The sequence below is a fragment of the Fusarium oxysporum genome, chromosome II (assembly GCF_013085055.1).
Source record: "Fusarium oxysporum Fo47 chromosome II, complete sequence".
NCBI classification, from domain to species: domain Eukaryota; kingdom Fungi; phylum Ascomycota; class Sordariomycetes; order Hypocreales; family Nectriaceae; genus Fusarium; species Fusarium oxysporum.
Window position 1 is genome coordinate 3,105,971 of NC_072841.1, and position 26,233 is coordinate 3,132,203.

The 26,233-nt window shown below is 49.0% G+C and overlaps 7 protein-coding genes across 7 annotated transcripts; 3 read left to right on the plus strand and 4 right to left on the minus strand.

The window, feature by feature from the left end:
* The first annotated feature begins 172 nt into the window (after positions 1 to 172).
* Positions 173 to 1,737, plus strand: FOBCDRAFT_215186 (Gar1/Naf1 RNA binding region-domain-containing protein). The gene is made up of 3 exons (XM_031173821.3): positions 173 to 568; positions 735 to 785; positions 836 to 1,737. Exons 1-3 carry the CDS (start codon positions 508 to 510, stop codon positions 1,354 to 1,356), a joined length of 633 nt encoding a protein of 210 aa, XP_031050606.1. The 5' UTR covers positions 173 to 507; the 3' UTR covers positions 1,357 to 1,737.
* FOBCDRAFT_257223 (major facilitator superfamily-domain-containing protein) lies at positions 1,695 to 4,575 on the minus strand. The gene has a single exon (XM_031173823.3). It carries the CDS (start codon positions 4,195 to 4,197, stop codon positions 1,891 to 1,893), a length of 2,307 nt encoding a protein of 768 aa, XP_031050608.2. The 5' UTR covers positions 4,198 to 4,575; the 3' UTR covers positions 1,695 to 1,890.
* A 1,579-nt stretch (positions 4,576 to 6,154) lies between these two features.
* On the minus strand, positions 6,155 to 7,731 carry FOBCDRAFT_16039 (uncharacterized protein). Its single transcript, XM_031173824.3, has 4 exons — positions 7,326 to 7,731; positions 7,158 to 7,253; positions 6,872 to 7,065; positions 6,155 to 6,813 (listed from the first exon to the last, which is right to left on the minus strand). Exons 1-4 carry the CDS (start codon positions 7,399 to 7,401, stop codon positions 6,445 to 6,447), a joined length of 735 nt encoding a protein of 244 aa, XP_031050609.3. The 5' UTR covers positions 7,402 to 7,731; the 3' UTR covers positions 6,155 to 6,444.
* A 627-nt stretch (positions 7,732 to 8,358) lies between these two features.
* FOBCDRAFT_16045 (putative peptidase family-domain-containing protein) lies at positions 8,359 to 11,219 on the minus strand. The gene is made up of 4 exons (XM_031173826.3): positions 10,712 to 11,219; positions 8,817 to 10,539; positions 8,640 to 8,766; positions 8,359 to 8,590 (listed from the first exon to the last, which is right to left on the minus strand). Exons 1-4 carry the CDS (start codon positions 11,099 to 11,101, stop codon positions 8,494 to 8,496), a joined length of 2,337 nt encoding a protein of 778 aa, XP_031050611.2. The 5' UTR covers positions 11,102 to 11,219; the 3' UTR covers positions 8,359 to 8,493.
* Positions 11,220 to 14,971: 3,752 nt separating this feature from the next.
* On the plus strand, positions 14,972 to 16,869 carry FOBCDRAFT_16062 (uncharacterized protein). Its single transcript, XM_031173828.3, has 2 exons — positions 14,972 to 15,298; positions 15,399 to 16,869. Exons 1-2 carry the CDS (start codon positions 15,227 to 15,229, stop codon positions 16,374 to 16,376), a joined length of 1,050 nt encoding a protein of 349 aa, XP_031050613.1. The 5' UTR covers positions 14,972 to 15,226; the 3' UTR covers positions 16,377 to 16,869.
* An 840-nt stretch (positions 16,870 to 17,709) lies between these two features.
* On the minus strand, positions 17,710 to 19,791 carry FOBCDRAFT_127931 (uncharacterized protein; the record flags this gene model as incomplete). The annotated part of the gene is made up of 1 exon (XM_054703378.2): positions 17,710 to 19,791. The coding sequence occupies one exon, from the start codon at positions 19,789 to 19,791 to the stop codon at positions 17,710 to 17,712; it is 2,082 nt and encodes a 693-aa protein (XP_054559353.2).
* Positions 19,792 to 23,955: 4,164 nt separating this feature from the next.
* Positions 23,956 to 26,210, plus strand: FOBCDRAFT_16104 (uncharacterized protein). Its single transcript, XM_031173830.3, has 2 exons — positions 23,956 to 24,060; positions 24,279 to 26,210. The coding sequence occupies exons 1-2, from the start codon at positions 24,036 to 24,038 to the stop codon at positions 25,844 to 25,846; spliced, it is 1,593 nt and encodes a 530-aa protein (XP_031050615.2). The 5' UTR covers positions 23,956 to 24,035; the 3' UTR covers positions 25,847 to 26,210.
* Positions 26,211 to 26,233: the final 23 nt, after the last annotated feature.

Below are 26,233 nucleotides of genomic sequence, written 5' to 3' on the forward strand. Positions count from 1 at the left end.
GGTTTGGTTTTGCAAAATATTTACTTGGATCGATGTGATAAGATATCTTAGTCTGTTTCAATTGATTGAAAAGTTCAGCGCGTATCATGAGTTTGCTGTGACTTGAAGTTGACGAGACCACAAATCGCTGGCCAGAATAGATGTTCATTCACAGGCTCCAGAGTCTCCAAGCTTGTTCTATCAATTATGTCACCCGACTTTCATCCTTATCTGAGGTTGGTACATGATATCGGTAGGATAGTTTTTCCGCTCCATCGTGCATCAACCAATCGGGCCGCTCCAAGCTAGCTCCCGCCAGACCTTCGGTGGACACTCTCTTTGCAAAATTTCACACGGCAAAAAAAAAGTTCAGCATTCGACCTACGCGGAAACGATTCCAAAGCCCGAACGAACGACCAAAACCCCAGCTACGGGCATCAACCGAAACAGAATCGAACGAGTGGTCGAATCGCGAAATCCTCATCTCTCAGATTTATATCAATTGGCGACAGCGCAAACTCGATAATCATGTCTTTCCGTGGAGGTTCGCGAGGACGCGGCGGTAGTGGATTTGGAGGCCGTGGCGGTGGTAGGTCTTTATTTCTTCGTTGCGTGGTTGATTTTGGGGGAATTGGCTCTTTGCGATGCAAGAGATGTCGAAATCATGCGAATTGAGGCTGGGATCTGGGAGTGATTAGCTCTAATAGCAGTGTTTTGCATGGATTCAAGATCAACTACTAACGAACTGTTTCTAGGCCGCGGTGGCTTCCAACAGCGAGACATGGGCCCTCCTGCTCAGATCCTCGGTATGCATATCATCATGTTCTGTCCGGTATCCCATAACTAACACTCTCAGAAATGGGCAAGTTCATGCACGCTTGCGAGGGCGAGATGGTCTGCGAGTCCATCAACCCCAAGGTCCCTCACTTCAACGCCCAGATCTTCCTCGAGAACAAGACTGCCGTCGGAAAGGTCGACGAGGTCCTCGGCCCCATCAACCAGGTCTTCTTCACCATCAAGCCCACAGAGGGTATCCAGGCCACCTCTTTCAAGGAGGGCGACAAGTTCTACATCGGTTCAGAGAAGCTTCTGCCCCTCGACAAGTTCCTCCCCAAGCCTAAGCCCCCGCCTGGAGCTCCCAAGCCCAAGCGCGCCGGTGGTGGTCGCGGTGGTGCCCGCGGTGGACGCGGCGGCTTTGGTGCCCGAGGCGGTGGCCGTGGCGGTTTCGGCGGCGGCCGTGGAGGTCCTCGAGGTGGTGCTCGTGGTGGTTTCGGTGGCCGCGGAGGTGGCCGTGGCGGCAGCGGTGGTTTCTCACGAGGTGGAAGCGGCTTCGGTGGTGGTCGCGGACGTGGTGGCTTCAGCCGCGGTGGCCGATAATCTCCTTACCACGATGACGACTGCGGATCACTTCTGTTACTAGGGAGGATTAAGTCGACGCCTTGAACTGCTGCTGTAGCACTACGCGACCCACGAGAGCTGCTTGAAGGAAATGGGGATCGAAAACCATGGAATCTAGGAGGAGGGAAAGAAAGAAGAAAGAAGGGATTGACATGTATTTCTCTGGCGTTGGACGGTATCTGATTTTCCAAAGTGCTTTGCTTGGTTTGGCTTTCCCACATGGCTCTATATCCCAAATCCTGCGATTGCCATGCTCGTATGATACGGCATCGGATTGGAGTTTGTATGTACAGACACAAGAGGATTCAACGAAGAAGACAAGAGAGAAACCGAAAAGAACGGGCAACCTTTTAAACTTAACTCATGTGCTTATTGTGACATGTGTACATTTTCCAAAAAAAAAAAAAAAAAAAGAAGAAGAAGAAAATTATGTAAATCTCCTGTCCACGCTCACGGGGTATATACGAGGCTCAAAGTCTCTTAGCTCCTGGAACGCCATGCAAACAATCGAAATCACTCCCCTCGGCGTCTGAGTAACGCCGCGCACAATAGGCCAAGGGCCAAAGTAAAGGCCAGCCCTCCCAGTCCTAGTCCAAAGTATTGCGCATCTCGATACCCTCTCAAGGGGTCCTTGTCACTACTTTTCCCCATTTCCACAGCTCCCGCCATGCCCAGCCCTACCGAAAAGGCGAAAGCTGCTGCTGTATTGGTGATGCTGTTTGCGAGTCCCAGTTGTCCCTCTGGCACATCTCGTCCGAGCACAGTCGAGGAAGCGGGAACAATCAACACCATGCCAACTCCCATGAAGATGGCGCTGACAAATGAGTTGGCCCAATATGCTTGTTGAGTTGGAGCTGTCGCCAGGAGAGCCGAACTAATCAGGATGGCGATGGACGAGACCACCATGCTCAGCTGTGCTGTAAAATCACGGTTTGCGAAGGGCCAACATCCAAAGGCGATGATAACACCAACCACTAGTACTGGCACAAGAGCAGCACTCGTAAGAAGGGGACCCCAACCTCTGACAACTTCGATAAATTGGACGAAATACCATACCCAGACTCCAAATGCTGCTGATGCAGCTGTCACGAAGCCAAGAGTGATACCAGCAGCCAGGTGAATCTGCTTAAATGGCACCAACGGGTGACTGGCGTGTGATTCGAAGAAAGTGAATAGTGGTATAAGTATGATGCCTGCAATGATCAGGATGTACGTCTGGGGAGTATCCCATCCCACAATAGGCGCCTGGTTCCAGCCAACGCTGAACAAGATCAAGGCAGCGATTCCAAATACGAAACCCAATATATCAAGCCGCTTCCACAGGTTGCCTTCGAAATTGTAGACCAAGATTCTCTTTGCTGGGATGACAAGCACGCTTGAAATACCTAGGACTGTACATACCGCGGCCAAGCAGTAAAAGGCCCATGGCCACGAGGCGTAATTAGCGAACAGGCCTGTCATGACCGATCCAATGACAAAGCCGAAAGGGACAGAGGCATCGAAGAATCCCATCACAAGCATCTTGCGAGGCCCAGGAGGATAAGCCCTCACCAGCATTCCGTGTCCATTTGGAATGATGAGTGCAGGGCCGATGCCTTGCATAGCTCGACAGAAGCAGAAGAAGACGGCTCCTCCATTTTCACTCGCCTGTACATACACACTGAGACCAGCAAGGAGACTCCAAAGGGCGAACCAAACATATCCAGCGATGAAGGTATATCTTTGACCACAGACGTTCCCGATCCGGTTGCCAAAAAGAGTGGCCGCACCATAACTCAGTGCATACGCTGATGTGAACCAAGCAAGGTGTGTTGTACGCTCTGGTTCGAAGAATGACTCTCCAATTCGTCGTGCAGATGTCAGTGTCTGTGCAAGACTGGCATAAGTCAAAACCTGTGCCATACATATGACAGCAACAAAAAGGCTTTCGTTGGTCGCATGGTTGAACTCGATCATCCTGGCTCCCTTGTTCAGGGGCTTCCTTCGCAAACCCTGACTTGCGGGTGAAGAAGGATCTGGGTCGGATCCCGCACGAATGTGGGTGACCGTGCCTAGTGGGAGAGATCGTGTGCCCATGTCGGGCCTCAGAGCCATGTATTGGTGATGCTGTGTTGTTGCTCGGAAGGCTTCGAAGCGTCTGGCAGCTTGGACAAGTCCGCCATGGTTGACCGAGAAGTCCGATGGCGTTGGACCTGGAGTATAAGCAGGAGTTTCATTTGGGCGAGGCTCGGCCAGGTTTACTGGAACGCTGAATCGTGGAGGTGGTGTATGAGGTGTATCTAATCGCGGTGGTAGGTTTGGTGTTGCCAGTCGAATCAAGTCTTCTGGGACTTGTGCCGAAGTCTCAGCCATTTCCGATTCCATGTCTCCATCAAGGAGGGAATCTGTCTCGACATTTGGAGGTCGTCCTGGCATAAGTGATATGGGTATATAGTTGCTTCGACAAGGTGAAACGGGTGAAACAGTCATCTCTGATACACTCATCTGGCTCACTACGTCCATGTCTAGCAAATTTACATTCTGGGATATTTCGCTGACGCTTGAAGGGCTTCGGGCATGAGAATGCGAGTATAACTGAGAATTGGAACGGGGGTGAGAGTAATTTCCAGGCTGAGAGTGAAAATTGAGGTTTGTGTAAGTGGGAGCCGGTGCTGCTGGAGAGTAACCACCATATTGTTGTTGATAATGATGGCGAAAAGATTCGGTGACGGCAATCATGGTATCGGTGACATGTTGGACGGCAGAGTTAGATCGATTTATTTCTCGACGGGCCTCAGACTTTTCAGAGTCTTGTCGTGATACGCTCCGAAGCGGCTCCATTGTGAGGTTGGTGAAGTAGTCAGCAATGCCAGGGTTAGCAATAGTCGCCCCTCATGTCCTCGTTTGTAGATATTTTGGAAGTTGATTATGGCTGAAGGAAAGTAGGAAGATGCTATTAGTCAATAAAGCAGATGATCAAGGCTGCGGAACCATCTTAGCTGAATCAGAAATCAAGCAATCGAGATATAGTCAGGGACGCTTGGGGTAATTAGTCGATGGGAAAGGCTGCGCTTACAGCTTACAAGGAGGGTAATAACCCATGCCTCAAGCTGTAAGTGGGCATGTCGGCTCATAGAATGGAAGCTCATCCATACCACTCCGTAAGCCTTCAGGGCTGACTCGCCCCCCGCAGCTAAGCTTAGCTTTTAAGGCTCAGACTCTGGTTCAGGGTCCGGAGGTTCAGGACCTGACACTTCCATGTCTTGGCCCAACCGTTAGTTTTTGAACCGAGATGAGGGTGGGTAGTGTAGTGTATGGGTGAACCAGAAATAGAATCATCGATCTTGCAAGTCGTCACAAACTGAGGGAGAAAGAGGCTTTCGCCTCTGTGAGGATTCTTGTTGGTAGTGATCTGCTTGTCACGATAATCAGTCGTCATTTTGGTAACGTCTGACTTGCATCACAAGGTTCTGCATTCACATTGAACAAAGCTCAACTGGCAGGGGATGGGAGAGACCGGGCAGTTCAGAAAGTCGGTGATGCATTGACACAAGCGGTTACAGGGGTTCGCGTAAGAGTCTGGTTGGTCTATCGATCACGATCTTGTTGGTGATGATGGAGAAATGAAAATAGTGGTGTTGGTGATACGGTAGTGGAAGGCACCTCTGATCAAGGCGGCTGCGACCAACAGTACCAAGGTAGGACGACCATCAATGCAGCAAGAGGCAATCTGTACCACTCCTACTACCCCAGATTGCCTGTCAATGGTTAATAATCGTCAATATTATTCTCCCTCTTATTCCCTCAGTGCAGTGTTGCAGCATCATAGGTATCATCATCGGTGTAACCAAAAACCCAATTGGGTGTTATTCCTCTCATCTCCCGGCGATCAGATCCCCATCCTTGTCTATCATCAACAGCACAGCCACCCGTCACTCTGGAGCCCGTTAGTCCTAGCCAAGGATCCTTCAACAGCACAGCCTTAACATATCACAACCCATGTCTTACCCTGAACACGTTCTTTGGGTCTTGGGCTTCTAGCTGCGAAGCCTCTGACAACATGTTTCAGATAGAGACGGCGATGATTGGTCTGTATCAAGTTGGTGAAGACTCAAACTTTTAATCGTTCTGGTCTTTTTGTGAGACAAATTATGTGGTTTTCTCATTTGCCTCCACTTCACGAAGATCTTCTCCGCCGTCTCGTCCTCCCAGTCTTATTCAGTATCGGGAATTCGGCAACCAAGCCTCATCATGGTTTGTCGATCCACTCACCGCAGAGCCTCAGATTGTGCGTAGGCATCACGTATGGCTCTATTTTTGGTCATACCCAGCTTCCAATGCCTAGCCATTACATCTAGAAACAGAGAACCTGCGAGTACATCCAAGCTTTTCTTAAACCTTATGCTGGTTGATACTTGGAAACGCTCAACAGGAACAATGGACTAATGGTCCAACTTCAGATCCTGTTAGGTTCCAAATATCCACTCACTTAAGCGAGATTCACTGCCTCAAAGTTCTGAATGAATGATAGAGACCTAGAACAGGCACTCTGTTTCTTCGTTATGAAGTAGGCCTCATCATCGAGAGCCATGCTTCCGCATCACGACTATGTCAGTCACATCTTTATCACAGTACAATGTTACATCAAGCCTGTCACGTCATACGAACAAATCATAGTTGAGACCATCGAGCGACTCGATATGGCCATGTACTACGCATCTATCCACAATGCTATGCTTATGATAAACAGAAGCTGATTCAAAGTTGTCACATAAAATCCAAGCACCAAGATAAGGAATGTATGGGTATCATGAACTACCATTGTTTCAATAAGCTGCGTGAATCATGTCCTGCCCAAACCCCCAAACCCCAAATGAAAATATCTTCAACCGTGTGCGCGGAACCCCTTTTGTCCCTCATGTTTGTCCTTGCGAACTTCCTGTTGAACCCCCTACTCGATCCCATGACACCTCCAGTGAAGGCAAACGTATGCTCAGATCCAGACTACATGACCCCCACTCCACCCAATCGTTCAGTGCAACTACACCAAGCCAACGTACCATGTTAAATAGTAATATCGGCTATCGTTTAAGGCTTGGGTATGCGGATGGTCTTGCTGGTCATGAGGCAGCCGTGGATCATGAACAGAATGACGGCAGGATGGAACTCGAAAGCTGAACCCTGGAACCAGACACCAAAGGGAAGGTTGTCATGAACCCAGCGCTGCGAGAGCCAATAGGCCATGATAGCGTCCATGCCGAGCGAAGTGGGAATGGGAGTTCCTTCGAAATACTGGCTCTTGCCAGAGGCGTCCTTTGGAAGAACCGAAACGGTAACATTGAAGCGTGCGAGGCGAGTGAGGCCACACAGAACGAAGAAGGTAAGACCAACAGTGTCGGCAAGCGAACGGAAACCAAGAGTGAAGGCGACCATAGCGGGAGCGACGCCGAAGGAGATCTGAACAGTATTCCTATTAGTGACCATATTAAGTGACAATGCGCGCATTGAGACATACCAAATCAGCAAGAGAATCCAATTCTTGGCCCATGAGACTACTCTTCTTCCTCCATCGAGCAACCTTGCCGTCGAAAAAGTCGAAGAACAGACCGAAAGGCAGGAAGAAGAGAGCAAGCCAGAGGTTGTCAAAATCCTTGGGGTCGCCAAGTGCGTATCGTAGCGAGGAGAAGATGGACATGACACCGCAAGCACCTGTGATGACGCTAGAGTTAGCAAACCGTCACATTTTTCTGAAGAACGAAGCATGTCAAATGCGACGGTTTCCGTAGTCAAGGTGTACATACCATTCATGAGAGTAATCAAGTCGGCAAGGTGCATGGCCCGCACGAGAGAGAAGTGCCCAACATCGGCAGAAAGAAGAGTCTTTTGCTTGTCAATTGCTATACAGAAGATCAATGTCAGTTCTTGAAACCCAAACTCGCTTAATTGTTACATCCTTGGCTAAAGCTTACCTGGGCTGTTGGAGGATGTGAGGTCCTTGGGGATGTTTCCATTGGAGCCCGACATGGTGTTGCTCCTTCTAGACATTCTACGGCGATTCCAACGACTTTTGGTTAATGCGAGGGTTGATAGAGTCGGACGGAACGAGAAGTCGACCTCAGCAGTGTTCCGTACAGGAATACAGGAAATGGACAATCGTAATAAGCTTTGTGGTGGCAGGAAGCGGTGTCGATGGATGCGAAAGGAGAATATTCAAAGCGTGCAAGAATACTAGCAATGCGAAGTTGAGTGATATTCTGCGGTTCAGAACTTGTTATGTTTCTGGTGGTTGTGTGAAGTTGCAGAAGGGAAAAGAGAGCAGGTTTTCTACAAGTGGTTGACGTTGAGGACGACGTCGCGTTTGCTGCTTTCGCGGAGGGACGTCCTGCTTTCCTTGCTCAGGTGGATGCCGTCATTGTGGGCGCTAGTGCTGGCCAGCTGCACGTGATAGCAATGGCTTAGACGCTCAACCGTTCCTGATAAGTCACTAGCCATCAACAGTTCGTCACACGCAAAGGTCAAGGCGGTTGTTCATGGTCACATTCGCATATCTTTGTGAATCTATATCTTACATACGGAGAACGTCAGAATGGTACCGGATCTCCAACGTCACCAAGTTGATCAACAGCTCAACAAATTCTGGGGTAGACTATCACATGTCAGATTCGCATCGTATTCGCACAAGCTCGCTCACCGTCACATCATTAAGCGAAGTTAAATGAAACCTATGATAGTTAGCACACACACAAATGTTCTAGACACATGCAGAAAACGGTCGGAATGAACGTAGAGCGATAAAGACTTCAAGATCAGACATCCCCTACGGTGTTTATTCAGGTCCGCGTCTGCTCATGGTATGCTGTGTATGCGTTACCCCTTAACTTGATATGCAAGCGTGTATGTATGCAATGTGTGTAGCCTCCTTTCAGAGGCGGTAAACAAAAGAAAACCACCCCAACGCCGGTATCACATAAAATTCCCGAACAATGCTTGCGGTATCTGTCTGGCCGCTGTAAGACAGGTAGGGCGTGTCTCTCCCATACTTCATAATTAACAATTAATGTTTATCCATAGACGGCTGGTTGTTATCCTGTAGAATGAGTGTGCAAAAATCTGGACATCGAGTGGTTTTGCTCCTGCTCATCGCGTGATGAGAACCGAGAAGCCATCTAACCACTGGCCACAGGAGCCGGAAACGCCACAAATGATGTATCCTCGAGGAGGTATCAAAGTGTGCCTGGTGACTAGGGTCAGCTAAGTTTGTAGCGACACAAGAATAAACTTACGCATCTCCTCCATGAGCATTTCCATAAACGGGCGACTTGCGACCCAAACTCGTCAGAATTTGTATGCCATCGACCCAAAAACCAGATCGCGCGACGAAGCCACTGATGTATTCACCACGACGAACATCTACGTCTCCTATTAGATCCTTGTCGGTCCATCAATGAGTAAGAACTTACCAAACTCGAAGGTATCTCCCCCTTCTTTGCCGCCCTTCTTTCCAAACAACTGCCTGGAATCATCGTCATAAATGAATTCCATTCCGTCCACGGCCATACCGTGATAAATGACCACTCGGGATAGAACTCGGTCTTGCTTGACAGCACTCGTAAAGATGGCTTCCGTAGGCTGGCTTCCATCCATCTTAGAGCTACCCAGCTTCTGGCTTCGGAAAGCACTCTTCCCGTTCGGTAGCTTAATGAGAGACTCCTTGGAGGTAAACCTTTTGTAATCGTCAATATCAAGTGATCCTCCCCCGTAAGACTTGACTGATATTTTGAGAGATCCCTTTCTTTTCTTCTCGGGCAGTCTGCCTCGCAGCTCACTTTCGCTGAGCGTGATTTGCCGGGAGGGCGTCCCTTGATCAGTGGGATACTCGATCCAAGCATGGCAGACATCGTCACCGTCTGCATAAATCTCAACAAAGAAAATTCCTGTGGCCGCCATAACAAGTACATTGCCATTTTCGACAGGGAAGGCTTGAACACTACCGTCAGGGTTCATCGGAGGATCATTGGGAAGGCGAAAAGACGGATGAGCTCGGAAACGCAAGCAGTCGAGGCGGTGCCATCCACATTCGTCGGCCTGGAGTGCAAGACCACCTTTGGATTTGGTCCTTGTACAATAGGCCTCTCGAGCCACGAATGTACGGTTTAGCACCACGTAATCTCGTAGCATTACACCACTCTCCTGGTGGGGACATCCGAATAGATGGCCTGTCTCATGCATATGAGCGCCAATACCGATATTGGCAGCCTCCCAAGAACTGCCCGCTTCGTTGCAGTCATTAGCCACATGGTTTGTATCCGTTGGAGTACAGTCAGTGAAAGCAGGCACAACCTCTTCGAAAGTGGAAGGGTAACTATGAAGGCAGTGAGATCCAAAAATGGCGAGTTGGAGATCACCATCCCCTCCTCCAAGAGCGGCGTGGCCGGTCACGGTCTTTGCTGCCGTATCCCAATGAGAATCCAAGAGAAGACAAGACACGTATAGCTTTTGCCCCGGCAGCGGGTTGAAGTATTTCTTGACGGCCTCTGAAGCGATCCCGTACAAAGCGCCCTTATCGGTCGCCTTCTCGTTTTGCTGGGCCTTGTTAAGATCTCGAATCTCAGCAAGGGTCTTGTCGGAGCGAATAATATGCACACGGGCTTCGGAGCGCATGGTACCGCTCTCTTGGTCACGATAATTGGCCGAGCCTGTTGTCCATTCTTCATCAAAGCGGAAAGCCCGTCGCCCAAGCTTGTTCCGCCACATCTGTTCCGAGGTGAAGGCCTGCCACAGGTACGCTGCCATTCTGAACTTCTTGACGGCCATTTCCAGTCCATTTCCTTCCTTTTCGGCTCGGGCGGGCGAGGCATCAAATGTTTCGGGAGAGTCCTTCGCAACGAGTATCGCAAGCTGCAAAGGTGGTGAATTGGTCACGGGTAGCATGTGAACAGTAAGGTAGGAAGCATGGATTGGGTTGGAGCTGTTGCTGTTCGCAAGTTTCGGACTTGAGAACTCGAAGCGCAATCTGTTCGGACCCGGTTGAAGGTACACCAGTGCCTTGAAATGCGAGTTGCAAACGGGCCAGCTGATCGCAGGGAAGTTGTCGTCAAGTCGGCAAACATTAAGGGTGCCATCGAGGGGATTCTCGGCGGCATTTCCGATTGTGCCATAAACAAGAAGAACTTTTTGATAGACCTGGTGACGGTTAGCGCAACACTCCAACTTCTTCTTGTGCGAGTTATGTTTGTTGGAAGTCTTGGCATAACTCTGTACCAGTTAACCCCTGACGATATGGCTTGCATTTGCATGCGCGCCACAAAGCCCACTAGCCATAGAAACAACTCAAAAGCAAAACACCAAGACATACCCATGCATTTTCGGTGATGTTGATCACTCTTGGAGCGTATGGTGACACTGGAAGAGTCTGTCTTCCATTGATAGAAGGCGCACCAAGACCCGACATTCCGGAAACACTGTTGCGGTTGGAGTTGGACGATAGCGGCGGTCGCGTGGGGACGTTGAGTTGGCTCTGGCTCTGGGACATTTGAGACTGTCGACGCTGGAGTTGCTGCTGATCTTTTACCTGCAGATGAAGTGCAGGATCTGACTGGTGATCAATCGAAGGCGGCGTTAAGGAACCGCTCGAGGGCGATGTTGCTTGACTTGTAGCACCATCACTGGATGTGTCGGTTGAACGATTGGTTCGGAAACTGGCCCTCGATCGGCGGCGCAGGTTGTTGAGGAAGGTCGGGGCCATTGTCGCCGGCGACTAGGACCTGCCTTTTCCAAGACGTATCCAAATAAGAGTCAAAGTTGTATGACAATTGCGTCGTGGGCAAGCGAGAGACGGATCAAGAAACCAAGGCAAAGTCGACAGAAAAGTGAGGGAGAGACTGAGATTGAAGTACCCAAGAAACCGGTGGTCGACAGAGTAAGAGAGGAGAGCGCTCGTATTGCAAGTCTGGAGGAACGAATGGGGTGGTAGTTTAGATGAATGAGGTGGAGTGAGATCCCGATGGGGGGTGTAACAAGAATGGAAGCAGTGGAAGCTGTCAGTTGTCGACAGTTGACTTCCTCTTGGTCGATCGAAGGAAAAGGAAGGGGGAAGGCGCAAAATTTTAGAGATGAGAACCTAATATGGTTTCTGGAAGGACCAACAGAGAAATAACAAATGAATGGAAATCCACAGTTTCGTTTCCCAGGATCTTCTTCACTGCCTTGGAAAGATAACCCTCAAATGTCCCCTTCCACCCCTGTTCAACGGAGAACGGAGAAGGATGGATATCTTATTAGGATCCTAGACACTCAACGAGTGATGACAGATGACGGAAGATGTTCTGTATGGCCAGACTGGACGAAAAGACGGCCACAATCGATCCAAAGACGTGCAAAAAGTGGCTGGTGCTGCTAATGCACTCGCCGAGAACGAGGATGTGCTCAAGCTTGGGCCGGGGGATCCGCTGGAATTGGTGGGTTGCAGCGATGCGATTTATTATTGCGGCCGTTGCAAGCGTGCTCAACCAGATGGTGGCTTACTTGTTGCTGCCACTGACAGCGAGCGAGAAAGAGGTTGAATCACTCTGGGAGACGGAAGACGGAAGACGGAAGACGGCAGTATTGGAATGATATGCTAACCCATCGGGAACATTGAGACATTATACTCCAACAGTGTCTATCTCTGTTGATCAATTCGGGTCGATCCAGTATCAAAATGTCACAGACTCATCCTTGTAAGCTTATGGGCAGGCCACAGATGATGGGCCAAGACTCACAACGTGCCGAGTTGAAAGCGATCGTGATCTAGGTGGGCTCCAGCGAGGCCCAAGTTGCATACAACCACAAGTTCAGTGGAGCTTGATATTGAATTCAACCAGCCGCATCCAGCGGGAACTCAATCTTTGAAGTGATCCCAGCAGCTAGAGCAGCTAATGGTAGTTCTTGGCCGGCATCCAATGTCTTCGCTTAGGCACTGGTGTTCATCAACTTTGCTAGCAATCGTAGCATTCGGCTAATATTCACCGCGCAATCCTTTGATAATATATTCGAAGTCGCTGCTATTTTGAAACCATCAGTCCTCAATTTCGATGACGTCGAGATAATAGTACAGCCCCTGGCCTTGTCTAGGCGGGGCCATCCCGTGCCGCCGCCGATAGTAGACCATCCAACGAAATTGCGTTTCCATTCAAGATCCCACGTTCAACATCAAGACTGTTGGTGGGTGTTTCCAGGGGACGAGCCAGTTGATTGATGGTGCCATCCATGATTGCGAGGCCATGCAGAAGTTCTTTTAGCGCCTGCAACTAGACTAGCCAACGCATTACACAGAACACTCTATCTCAGAAGTGATTGAATCAATGGGATTCAAGGTTTCTCCCATTTTCAAGATAGTGATTGTACAGACCTTGGCCATCTCGTTTCAGATTCGAGGCTTATTCAAGGCCACCACCATGTCCCCCTCCACTGCAACACCAATTGAATAATGTCGGTAATACTTTATCTCCTCACTCGAAACAGGATAGTTCCGAGACCATAAGCCGATTGATCCCACATCACGGTAAACAGGGAAGTAAAAATTGATCAAGGGAGAGCAACTTTGCAAAAATGTCCTGCATCCTGACTTGATTAACATATGCTAATAATGGCGGGCAACTATCAACCGAAAGCAAAAAGTCCACGTATGCGAAATGCAGCTTATGAGGGGACCATTGAACAACATCCATCTTAGGAGGGTGAGCTGATGAATACGATGATGACCAACTGACGACAACGCCTCGTGTTATGGGAATAACGTGGGTGTACTAGCTTGGTCTGAAAGCAAAGACGCTGTCTGAGTTGTCGCAAGCAAGATGCTGACTTGTGAATTCGTCATTCCAGATTTGCATCAACGAGATATAAATCCCTTGAGACCTGCCGAGACAGCAAACAAACTTCATCGGGGAGCACGACGCCGACTCCGACTCCTATGCAAGCCGAATAAATTGTGCTGTCGGCATTTTCATATTCTCTTTTGACGCTGTTGGGAATCAGAGTTCGGATCCCCCGCTTTCAAATTGAGTAACGATGTGTCTCTTCTAAACTCTCATTGACATTGCGATGCAATGCCATCAGTCGACTTACAGATCGTTTCCTTTGATGGTCTTTGTGGGTATTTACGGAATTTGATTGGTGTTGTCGTATTGGCTGGCTGAATCATCAACGAACGTGAGTTGTGGAGTTATCCAATAGACGAAATTGTTAAGGAGAGCATGTATGGATCAGCATAGCTAGACTTAATATGAGTTAACAGAGCTTTGATAACCTGGTCAATGCATTCGCAAAATAAAAGTAAACCAAAATGCAAGCCCTCATCCCTATTCATCGCCATAACCCATCTTATTAGTTATCATGAGTGAGAAGAGACAAGAGACAACTCGCTGTTGAAGCTCCTCATATCAACTTACTAGAGGTTCGAGCAAATCGGTGCTGAATACACTCGGCCAAGAACGTAAATCATTCAAAAGCGAAAACAGGAGAGAGTCTAGAGAAGATAATAAAAAATCATCAATCGATCAACTCCTTTTCAAACAGGTGGAGGAAACAAGATATAGAGCCAAGCTTATACTCCGTCAGCCGGTCCCTTGCATGCATTATTGACCAAGTTTGGTCAGCCCTCAGAGAATCTGCAGCCAATCAAACCGAGCAATGGACTACAAAACAAAGGAGTTTGTTCAGCCTGGACAAAGGCTGACGCCAGTATAAGTAACCTAGCTTTGTATAAAATTTTCATAGACTTGACAGATGTAGAGAGACCATAGCTTGTGTTGGCCTGATCTGTTTAAGGGGTTTGCATTTCGCTTGTCGTGAAAAGCCTATCAAGAGACATTACCGAGTTTATAGCCTTTCTCGCATACCATGGACTACCTCAAGCCTGAGGCTGGCTGAAGCCTGTGACAGAGAGCTGGGAAACGACAAATGGGTCCATTTGCTGGCCCAGCAGCGTCAGATCGAGTGAGAAGGGGCCAATTTGAAGCATCTGATTGGCTGAGACTCGTGTGCAAAGTGCATGCATAAATACTTTATCCTAAAGTACTCAAGTATCAGATACATGTCTAATTAAAACTTCCAGGGCAGATCGAGCCTAGCGAGCAAACTCGGGTTTCGTTTCCAGAGGAATGTGACCAAATTTACTTGGTGACCCCAGCGACCGGCTACTGAAAAGAGTTCCTTGACGTCTTGGATCTGATGTTAATGATCTTATCAAACGATGGTGCAAGTTGGGAGTCTCTTTCAGTGATTCGTCGAATGAACATCAACTGCAGATACAAATGTAAAGAACAAGAACCATTATTGTATTATCACAATAGCCAATCAAAGACAGCTCCAAGACCTCGAGGCTGTGAACAAAGAAGCCAAACTAAAGTTTCCAGCTCAGTTCAGCTTCTCCTCTACTGTGAGTCGTTACCCGGCCGTAGTGGCACGAGCCCCCCTCACAGGGCAGGTCCGCTTACACCAAGGCCAAAGTACCTAGTACTTCATGACGGGCAACTGCAGTGTTAGTGCGTGCCACTAAGACCAGGTTAGCAGGCTCCAGCTCATAAGGTACAGTACTCAACTGTAACGGTCCCTCGAGATTGCGTTTGCTTGCTCTGTTCTCTCCAACTTAACTTGGATTCTTCATTCACGCACCCAAGCCACTTCAACCACCACTCACCACAATTCACTCCTTGACCATTTCGACTCGATTTCTTGCCATTCGACACACAAACTTGCATCAAAGATCAACCAATATTTTTTTCCAACTTTACACAACACATCGATCGATTCGACTTCAAATTTCAAATTTCACGGCGGTTGCCCCTAGCAGCAGAGCAGAGTAGAGCACAAGTGCAAGCGTAGAAGCATCATGTCTTCGCCGTGGAAGAAGCAGCCAGAAGATGTCGTCGACAGTGTGCTGAAGCGTGCAGAAGTGAGCAAAGTGAGTAACTTGATCCATTGACTTTTTACTAGTGAAAATTCAATCTGTTCTTTTTTACTCCTGATGAGGCAAGCATTGACTGACATTTCCACTCTTTAAGATTGCACGACGTTTGCAAAACCGCCTCGCCCTCGCAAAATTCAAGACCAAGCATGGCTGGGAAGACCTCACACTCGACTCCATCGAGCCAAAAGTCGAAGAGGAGATGCGAAGGAAACGTTTGACCGAGCCTACAGATGTCCTCTCCGACTCGTCATCAAGCGCATCCGATCTCCCATATCCGTCCCGAGCACTCATGAGCTCTCCCCTCAAAGCGCCCCTGTTCTCCGATGCGGTAGGCTCCAGCAACGGCAGCACGGGACACCGCAAGCGCACATACCTCGCCTCCTTTCACGATGTATCATCGAGCCCTAGCAAACGATTCCGACTTTCCCCTACGGCACACAAGTCCTTTGGCAGTAATGGTGTATGGAAGAACTCGCATCAACTAACACGATCGTCTCCCCTCAAGCCCAGGCGGCAACAACACTTTACTACGTCGGGAGGACCCGATGTCTCCTTTTTCCAGCAGCGTCTGATGAGTCGTGAGCTGACATCACCCAATTTTGCTGCACCTTCCGATGACGATGACGATCTTTTGCCCATCCACTCATTCAACCCTACCAATATCCGCTCTTCTCCTCCACGCACACCACCTATGCGCACCAGGTCTGTTAGCAAGCGGAACAAGGGCGAAAACGGTGCAGGGACCAATGGCAAAACTGGTGAGGAGGGAGCAGATTTACTTCTCTACCTCGCTGCTTCGCCATCACCAGCTGTCAGAACTTCAACTCGAACACGAATGGAGCCCCCATCAACCCCTCCCCAGAAGAACAAGCAGATGGATCTACCTTCTTCGATGATGATGACGCCTGGTGGGGGTAACCTCTTCCCAACCACCCCCAGTCAAGCTTTCGACTTTGCCGAATTTGTCAATATCACACCCAGCCCAGCACAAAAGCCCTTCAAGACACCAATCTCAATTACGACAACTAGGACACCCGTGAGCGGTACCCAAAGGCGGCTCACGTTCGACTGAGCGTCGGTATGAAGGGTTGGGGAAATGGTGTGAATATGATCCGAGTTCTTTGTGGACATGATACCATGACAGCACTTGTTGTGACACTCACGCATGCACTTTTTTTTTCACTATTTGGAATTGGCCTCGATTATTCGTGGCGTACAGTAACACCACTGTACATGTCTGGGTTTCCCATTATTTGCGACGGCGTTATAGAATAAACGGCAATGGCATGAAAGAAGGTCTTTCAAGGGAGGTTATCGAAGACCACGTCTCGTACCAAGCGAGACCAGGAGGATAGTTTTTTTTCTTTCAGCGGTTGGTTTCTCTTATCTTGTTTGAGGTGAAGAATTGTTAAAAACAGATTACATTATGGGCCGGTTCAGGAGAATAGGGGGCACTGCCTGGATGGATTGATGGAACGGCTTATGGACAATGTGACTATCATCTTACTTTACTACTAGTACCTAACTATTTCGAGTTCAAAATTCACATTATTACTGAGTCGTTCTTGAGAATGTTGATCATACGACTGCCAATGCCTGCATGTGGAACGAAAACGAGTGAGGAAATAACCTTCTCCTCCACGCAAGGGTAGGTCATCGCATAAAAACCCGTGTCCAAGCGCGCGTGCGACGGGCAATTTACGCGCGAAAGAGCTGGCGCGTAGCTATGTCGTGTCTGTTTCGCGCCTCCGAGACCCCGTTTTTGACCATCTAGAGCCAATTACTAGACGAAATGCTACAAGTGTGAGTTTTGAGTCTGATGTCATGAACTCCCGAGGGATGGAAAAAGCGTGTTATTTGGTTGGATGGACTGCATCATGTGGATTGAAGAGGGGTTCAACAGTACTTTCGAGACATGTACTCGATTAGAGGCTCAATAATGGTTGCCAAAACCTGCCAGAAGTGGAAGCACCACGTATTTGATGCATTACTAACATCCATCCATACACATTTGAACACTACACTACGCCTGTAACCTCATCATGCAATGTCAATCAAGAGCGCCTTCACATTCACGCCCAGAGTTAAAATGACACGAACAGCACATTGTATTAATAGTGGTATAAAACTAAAGTCTCGGCGGAGCATAGCAAGCTTTTCTGATTTTGACTCTAGCGACACCTCGCGCAGTGTGCGTTCTTCTAAAGAAAAAGAAGGAGAAAAGCCTAGTTCTGTGGTATCATAAGCATAAACGCTGACATCAAACATCAACACCATCTATCCATCTTCTATTTTAAACACCCCACAAGTCTTACAGCGAGCCAATGAGTATCCCAGGAGAACCACTATGTTGGTCCTCCGCCGAGAGGGAACGAAGTGAATCTCCGTGTCCCTGCTATGAGGGTTCACATCGCCTGGCCGGTTTGTCGTCTCAGAATATTGCCGTCGCTCTCACTTCGGGAGTGTCGAGGTGAGGGGGGAAAGTCAGATCCATCGTATCGGCCATAGATACTGGGTACACGAGGTTGAGGAGGCACAGGAGGCCACTCGCTAACGTCGCTCACTCCGCTGGTATATCGTGAAGTGTAACTCTCAGCCCGAGAGTGTCTGACGGTTTGGCGGTTTGTGCTATAGAAGGAGCTGGCGGCAGTATAGCGTGGCATGTTTTGAATGTGTCCCATGCTAGACATGTGTCGGCCATCGAGCTCCAAGTCGAAGGGGTTTGAGTGAACGTTGCCGCGCCAAACTTCCTGTGGCCTTAGCCTCACGCCGTCACCTGTCGATTGAGGTGTAAGGTTGCGCGACATGGTCGGGCCTTGCCTCTGATCGACTGGCTCTCTATAGGCCATCGGTGGCGGTTGCATGGGGTCAGGAGACAAGCTGGAACTCTCGTCGGCGAACGGGTTATCCAAAGAATGAGGCCGAGCAGGGGCAAGTGGGGGTGGCACAAGAGAACCGTGAGGCAAGACGCTACCGTGACCATATGAGTCCCCACGAGGCGCAGCACGAATGGTGTTGGCATCAGAGAAAGGGTTGGGGCTAGGAGTTCGTCTTCCATCATAACCATCGTCCGGCACAGGGGGGGCTGCTGCGAGGTCCACGACGCTCGATTCTTCAATAAGTCGTGACCACCATCCCTGTTGTTGCCCAGGAGCTGCGCTCCCTCGGCTAGGGGCGCGGTTTGTAGACGCGCTGTGGCTTTCGGCGCCGAACTGAGAGTTTCCTCGGCTCATGTCGACATGAGAAGAGCTCATGGACTGTCGGAACCGTTGACCAATCTTTTTAGCATTGGCGCTCATAGCGGCAGCGACCTTGACAGAGCGAGGCGTTGGGCCGAGCGAATGATTGTCGATTTCGTACTTCTCCTTGCCAGATCCGCCTTGAGGGAAATCGAGCGGAGTGAGAAGAGTGCTCCTTCGACGCTGCTGTCTCCGTCTCCTGATGAGCCAAAAGATGACAAGTGCCAGGAAAGACAATCCCACGATGGAGCCGACAATACTGCCTACAACGACTGGAGTTGGGCCTGCATTGTCGGAGTCCTTTTTGACAGCTGAATCAGGACTTTCAGTTTTCGAGGCATGGTCGCTTCCAGCAGTCGCACCGAGGCCAATGGTCGTAAGGCCTCCGTCGGCTAGACTCGCCGTACTAAGTGCCGGCGCAGCTCCGTCAGCGCCCGTCTCACCATCATCGAAAACGAAACTATCAGATGCTTCAGTAGTCTCAGTAGCGGAAGAAGCAGTTCTGGTTACAGATCGGGTTTGGAGGGTCGTTGACCGAGATGGAGGACCAGTGAAGGTGAAGGACGCAGTATCAAAAAGGAGAACCTCCGAAGTAGATGTCGAAGACGAGGACAAGGACGATGATGATGAGGACTCAGTCTCGATTATGAGTCGAGCATTTTCTGGAGTATCCTTAGGCGCCTGAACAGGCGTCGTTACGGGGTCTGGTCCATCGATTAATCGGGCATCCTGTGGTGTCTCCTGAGGTGCCGGCGGCGTCGTTGTCTGGACAGGTGTTGTCACCGGATCCGGTCCATCTGTCAATCGAGCATCTTCTGGTGTTCCCTTAGGCAGCTCTTCAGTGGTTGGCTGAACAGGTATTGTTACCGGGTCAGGACCATTAACCACTGGGGGTTCTTGGGGCGTTTCCTGTGGGGGTGGTTGAGAAGTTGGATGAGCAATGGGTTCGATGGGAACTGTCGTCTCGTTCAGATTTGCGTCACTAGTTTCAGGCGCTGCCTCTCCTCCAGCTTCAGGTACAGTCGTTGGAACGGGCTCGGCCTCTTGCGTTGTAGGTACAATCAATGATGCAAATACTGGGGTATCTACAGCAGGATCCGCTGCGGGAACAGATGTCAGGTCTGCAGCAGGCGCAGTTGAAGCCGGCGGCAACTCAACGCTGTCGGTGTTCTCTGTAGCGTTGGTTGGGACATGGTATGTAACCACGATGGTGGTAGGCTCGGGGATGACCACATAACGAGACTCCATCTTCGTCTTAGTGATCACCACGGGTGCACGTTCTTCGAGCGAGTGTGTATTGTTGGTATCGATTTCTCGTGGTATGCCGGCATACTGTCTTCCGAATATAAAGTTGAACAAAGCCCGTGTTCGGAGGGCTAACATCCTCGACCAGAAGCGTTCGCGATGCCAGTCGCTGTTGGTGAGAGCTGGAGTCGGAGCCTGGCCCAACCGTGAACAGAGGCAAAAATTCTGATAAATGAGCAAAAGCTTAACATAGGGCCCCTATGGCCATCTACTTTCTGGCAATATGCATGTAGATGGATGACCCAGTCACCTCGCAAATGCAATGAAGGTAAGAGAATGTAGATATCACGGCCAAATACCGTGATGAGAAACGAGAATGAGTGAATAAGGGTACGACAAGAGAATGTAGAGGGCGCAAAACAAGGAAAGACACCAAGAGAAACAGAAACAGAGAAGGAAAGGAAGACAAGACAGGAAGTGTGAGAGAGAATGAAACGACAATATGATTGCCCCAAGTGGGAGGGTGGTCAACCTAACGTTAAGGTACCGAACCGACCTACCTTGACTCCCTTTACCCTTTACTAGTGTTTTAGCTGTTTCCAGATACAACTGACATTATACATCAGTTCAAGTACGGTAGACATGGGTTCGTCGTCGCTAGGAGCAATACCCTGTCCTGCGACAGATCTGAAGCACGACAGCCTCCCCACGCTGTCTGAGCTTCACTACCTTACCTACCTGACTAGTCAGGTCCTACCGTCCTAGCTAGTATCCGAGCACCGAGAAGCAAACAAAAGATCCGATGTGAGCAACATAAACAAGGTTGATATCCCAGACTTCTGGGACGCCTTGGCTCTCTTGGCTTGCGTGGCCTTGTGTGATGTTTGCATTTGCGTTTGTCACGAGGTTCCAGGCGGGTGTTTTCCGTCGGGATGACATCCAAGTTCCAAGTAAAGTGGAAGTTGGTCGGAATAATTAGAAGGATGTCATCCGCATGTGGCATCCTTCCATTTGGTTTTTGCTTCTTTTGTTTCTGTTTCTTGGTTGCTTTAACGCCTTAATTAAAAAACGGTCTCGGCAATGTGGGCGGCATCGCATCGCGATGGTGTTGATGCATAGTGCGCGTATAAGACAGAATGTTGTTGATGGAAAAAGAAGTCCCGAAGCGAATTTAGGTGAGTGAGCCTCAGCAAGGAGATGAATTTCAGGTGGGGATTGATGCAGATTCCAGAGTCTGGTCTGGTCAATCGTCTTGGCAGGAGGAGCAGTAAGTTGTTCTGGTTAGCGCCCGAGCGCTACTAATACCTGTACCTGGCCACCTGAGACACCTGAACATCCACCACCGTTTCTCCCTGTGGCCCTGCCCGTTGTGGCCCTTCCCGCCAGCAAACGCGCCGAGCCTGGTACATCACGCCTAAAGTTAGCCAAAGGCCCCGCTGCTAGAACGTGGAAGACAAGGCACGGCAAAATATCCCACGAAACAAAGCTCACTCTAGAACGAGATGACAGACAGACTGGAAATTTCATCCTCCTGAGAATTGTTTGGCTAGCAGCTAATCAATGAACGTGCATAGTACCTGCATAACGTACCTGAAATGTGTCTCCTTTGGGATGATGCCGGCATTAGTTCAAAAGTAATAACAGACGGCATATTTATCACCACCGCCACCACACGCAAACAACTCCTCAACACCATCACACACAGGAAACCAAACAAATCAGCCCAACAGCTCAGCATTAGGAAGCACAACAGGGTTGAATCGCCAGATAGATTAGGCTAGTAAGCAGAAAACAGCTGGTCAATCCTTCTTCATGCACTATCAATCCCATGTGCCATCTACGTTAAATACTATGTTGTACTTCAAACCTCCTCTCTCAAGATCCTTGCTTGGATCAGTTCATCCGCTCAGGCATCCCTTGACTTACCGCTCTTAGACCCATGTTCCGGGCCACAACCGCCCACATCCCTGTTGCCCTTCGCCTCGAGCCTGACTCGGACTGTCACCGTTTCTCGTATCTAAAATCTGTCTGTGCCTCTGTTAGCGACGCCTTTCGATTACCGAAATAGAATATCTGTCCGTAATGTCGAGTCCCGCTGATTAACCAGCATGGGACGGAATAAAGCTGATGGCGTGCGACGACGCTAAAGCTTTTGATACCGTAACCTTAAACTTGGAGATCATCCTTTATTCCAGGGATGGTCTTGAGAAAGAATTGTGAGCTTCCAGTCTATTAGGAGTCTACCAGGTTGTCGGGTAGGTTGTTGAGACGAATGGGACTTTAACGAGAGTTTCAGTATGAACACATCCTGAAGAGTTCCATAAATCTCCTATATCCTTCGTTTATGAGATTAGACGCTGATTCAAGAACGTCATGAAACACTAAGGTTGAGCTTATGATTAGACTTAACCAATACTACTCTTAAACAATATATGGTTAAAGCTTCATGTGATTATTTGGTATGAGAACATCATTCAGTTAGGTGAGTGTGTGAAAAGTTGAAAGACGAGCTTCTTATACTCCTTTCGGGAACATGTATAGTCCCAAATCCTCTCAATTCTAAAGACATTTACTATTCCTGACAATATCACAATCTCTGGTTTACATGTTCCCAAAAGTAGTCTAAGGAAACTTTTCTTAACTCCCCCGTTTGTGTTGCTTTTCTGAGACCCAACTTTGAGATGAAGATCGAGTGAGTGGCCCTCTTTTCTTGCCTCGCATTCCGTATTTCTTGTCTCTCTCTTGACTAGAGATAAGAGAGGGCATTAGGTCATCCCCATATATTCATAAAAGCCAAGATCTTCTTCATGATCGTTCGTTTCCCGATTAAAATCTGGGGCATGGAAAGATTTGCTGTATATCAGTTGCATTATCCAGATTGACAGGAGTACATAAGCTATAGTGAAGCATAAACCAGGCACTCAGACACCTATTCCCAGCGTAACTAACAAGTTCTTGCAGATAGCACCTGGAGAGAACTTCGAACTCAGATTAGGGAAGGTTTTGAATTAGTCAATTCAGTGAATCATCTATTATGGCCTAGGGTATGTTGATTCATGAAGGGTTCATTATTCGCTAATGTTTTTGAATCGGCTTTGGCGAATATTGAATGAGTGAGTGAAGAAGTTCAATGCAGTCGAGAAACGGTGGATTTTCTCACAGCTTCTTCCTAAAAGCATTAGGCTCTGATGCTTCCTGTTGGCATGAGAAGCAATTCAAGTCATAAGATACCTCATACCAGAAACCTTTCTATTATTTCATTGATCTTGCCATAAATAAAGTATGTTAGGTTTGTGGCACCAAGACAATTCTAGCACTTCCATTGGCGTTCTCTGACCAGATTAGGAAGTGACATGAAACAACTTCTTAAAAGCTCACTCGTTCTCATCGTATCTCTCAAACATCCATTACCAATGAGAACCGACCGGTCTTGCATGAAGCATGAATTCACATGGTGATGCATTGAAGACAGACAGTCAACAGCTGACCAATCGCGGAAATAGGGGTCCATTTGCCGGGTAAAGGCGGTGGTGGCTTCGGTCCAGGCACCACGCAACTCACTCATATCATGGATGGATGGATCCATTCGCTCACTCAGGAACATCGACATGACCTCCTACCTACCTAAACAAGACAACTGATATCCTCTTCTCATATCGCTTCAGCAGGAGATAACTAGTCTCTCAGGAGGCAGAGCCTATGGTTGGCTCTCTTGTTAGGTAGGCATTGAAATAACCCCGCGGCTGCTCCCGCATGGACCGAGCCGATCTTGGCACTGACCAACACCTCGACTCAACCTCAGTCACCGAAACTTTTGAGGCTTCGTCTTTCAACGCACTTTGTCCTTTCCACGCCAGAGGCTCAATTCCATCGGCTGATCGAGTCTCTGTTAACACACTCTTGTCTTATTGTCCGTTTTATAGCTATTGGCTAGCGTATCGCTTTTGGTTCTCTCTTGAAAAGTCTTATCATTTATACTTATTCTTCATCACCTCATCATCTCCATCAGCTTCTCCCCATCGATAGCCAAGCTGTCTTGAGGCCCTCACTCAACTTCTGCATATCCAATCAACATCTAGCTACTGTATGTGCTCTGTGATATGTCACACCTCGCTGGACCAAAGCTGACGTCGTCTTCTCTTTAGCATAGCATCCCATAGCATAGCTAGCTTCCATCCATAGCCTAAGCATTCTGTCTCGCGGTACCTTACATTGTTAGTTGCGCCACTACAAGCACTTCAGCTGCCATGTTTGGAAACTTCACCTCCTTCGGTAAGCTAGTCTTCTCTCCATCCGCCTCTCATCACACTTGAACCTCATCCTTCCCTACCCATTGTGATCCTCATGAACATCTGATCCTCACAAAACACCTCATTAACCCCCTCACTTCGTTTCCCTGTCCATGTCGCCTGCCCCTCCCCCACAATTCTGTTACCTTGCGACCTACCTCTCCACCTTGATAGACCCTGGCTAAACTTTGTCTTCTTCAGCCGGCATTCCGGCCAAGAGCAAGGTTGATCCTAAGGACGTACCGCCTCCTACGCCGGTCACTCTTCCTCGCTTTCAACCTTTTGCTCAGGACGACGATACCATCGATGAATCGTCTGCGCTATCTACTCTTCTCCGCAACACCGGAAGATCAACAGCCGCTCTCGGTCCTTCGGGTTTCTCTGCCATTGGTCTTAATCTGAACCTCGATGCCAAGCCCACAGACCTGATTCCTGACCCTTCATTCATCCCGGATTTCGATAGTTGGGACAAACTGTCGCCAGATGAAGCCCAAGAGAAGAATCAGTCCACCCGGAACCCCCTAAGAAATGGCAACCTCTCTCCTGGCTGCCATGTGTACCTCGAACGCAAGAAGGAATTGTCGAATGTCAATGAAGACGCCTTTCGAACAGTCAGAAGGCTTCCAGCCCCCAAAGGAAAGACACAGGCTCGTTTAGGGAATGCCTATGAGTTTTTCCGTTGCCTTGAAGCCTTTACCTCTTTTTGGGATGACCCAACTCAGCCATTACCGCTTCCTCCTTCCCCTGAAGCCTCTCCCGAAGTTACTTCGTCCGGCGATGCTGCGAACTCGGGGGACGCAAAACCTGCGAGTCCTAAGCCAGATGAGAGCGCAAACTTCTTCAGAACCAGCGCTGGATCATCTATGCCACTTGAATATCGCAATAACCTGATAACATCATTCATCAAACTTGTTGCTTATGACTTTGGGTGCAACGTCTCGCCTTCTCGAACCGAACCACGACTTCACTTCAGTTCACCCCAAGGATCTGGTTCTCGCAAATCTTTTTGCCCCTCTGGCTGCCTTTTTATATTTCAGAGTCCCACAACCCGTGAAGCCGCTCGTGCAGGTGTGGTCCACGGGCCTGTCGCCGCCGTCAGTGCCAGAGGTACAACTGACTTCACTCAACCTGATCCTGAGACTGCGCAATCACTCGACCTCGCTCGAGAGATCGTAGCAGCTCTTATTACAGCGCAGCATCGCGCACGTGAAGGAAAGACTGAGAAGCGATTTGGTGAGGGAGAATGGTGGACGACCAAGAAGCGCTGGGGAGGCGGTCCTGGAGGGCCCATAGGACGCGAGATCGAAAAGGACCTGGTACAAGGCGACAAGGACGCGAAACCTAGTGACGAGAACGGTCTTCCGATGCCACTCGCCAAGAAACCTCGCAAAAACATGAGTATCTACGACAACTATCGCATGATTCGACCTCCATCGTCGACTTGGGACAAGAAGGCTCAATACGAAGCCATTGGGAGGCGCAAGGGGGCCAACTATGACGATATCTTTGTAGTGAGCTCGTTGTTTCACCATATCTCGGTCATCCGTGTCAGAGTACCTAATCGGCTACTTGAGGCTCTGGAAGGGGCACGGGAGCCAGATGCATCCAGGCGAAGTTGGGGTAAGGTTGAGGCTTGGAGGAGCCCCTGGTACGATTTATTTGATACCACACAACGACTAGCAGCTATGAAACTAGTGTGGGTGATGATGGCTTACCAGATGAGAAAAGATGATGTCTCTGATGGGGACGTTGATATGACCAATGCCTAAGCTTATTTTGAGGTGGGCCATGGGTTTGGGGAAACCTCATTCTTGCTTGCATTAGTATATCGGATCTCAGCATGAGATGTCAGCGCAAGGTTCAGGAAAGACTAAGATGGCATAGTTGCCTAGTTGGTTGATTACACGCATACATAGGGTATCCATACATAACATACATTAACCAGGGTCACATTCCCGTCTCCAGTTCCGATTAGCTTGGCTTTTTCTATCAATCAGACACCCTTGAGGAAGAGGGTTACAATGAGGCGGCAGCTGAGACTAGGACTTCTATCACCTGCAGATGTTGCATGGATTTATCTGGTAAGTAACTCTGGCTTTACCTTGTAATCGTCGTCACGCCATCAGGGGTTCGAGCAATGAAGGCTGAACTGAAAG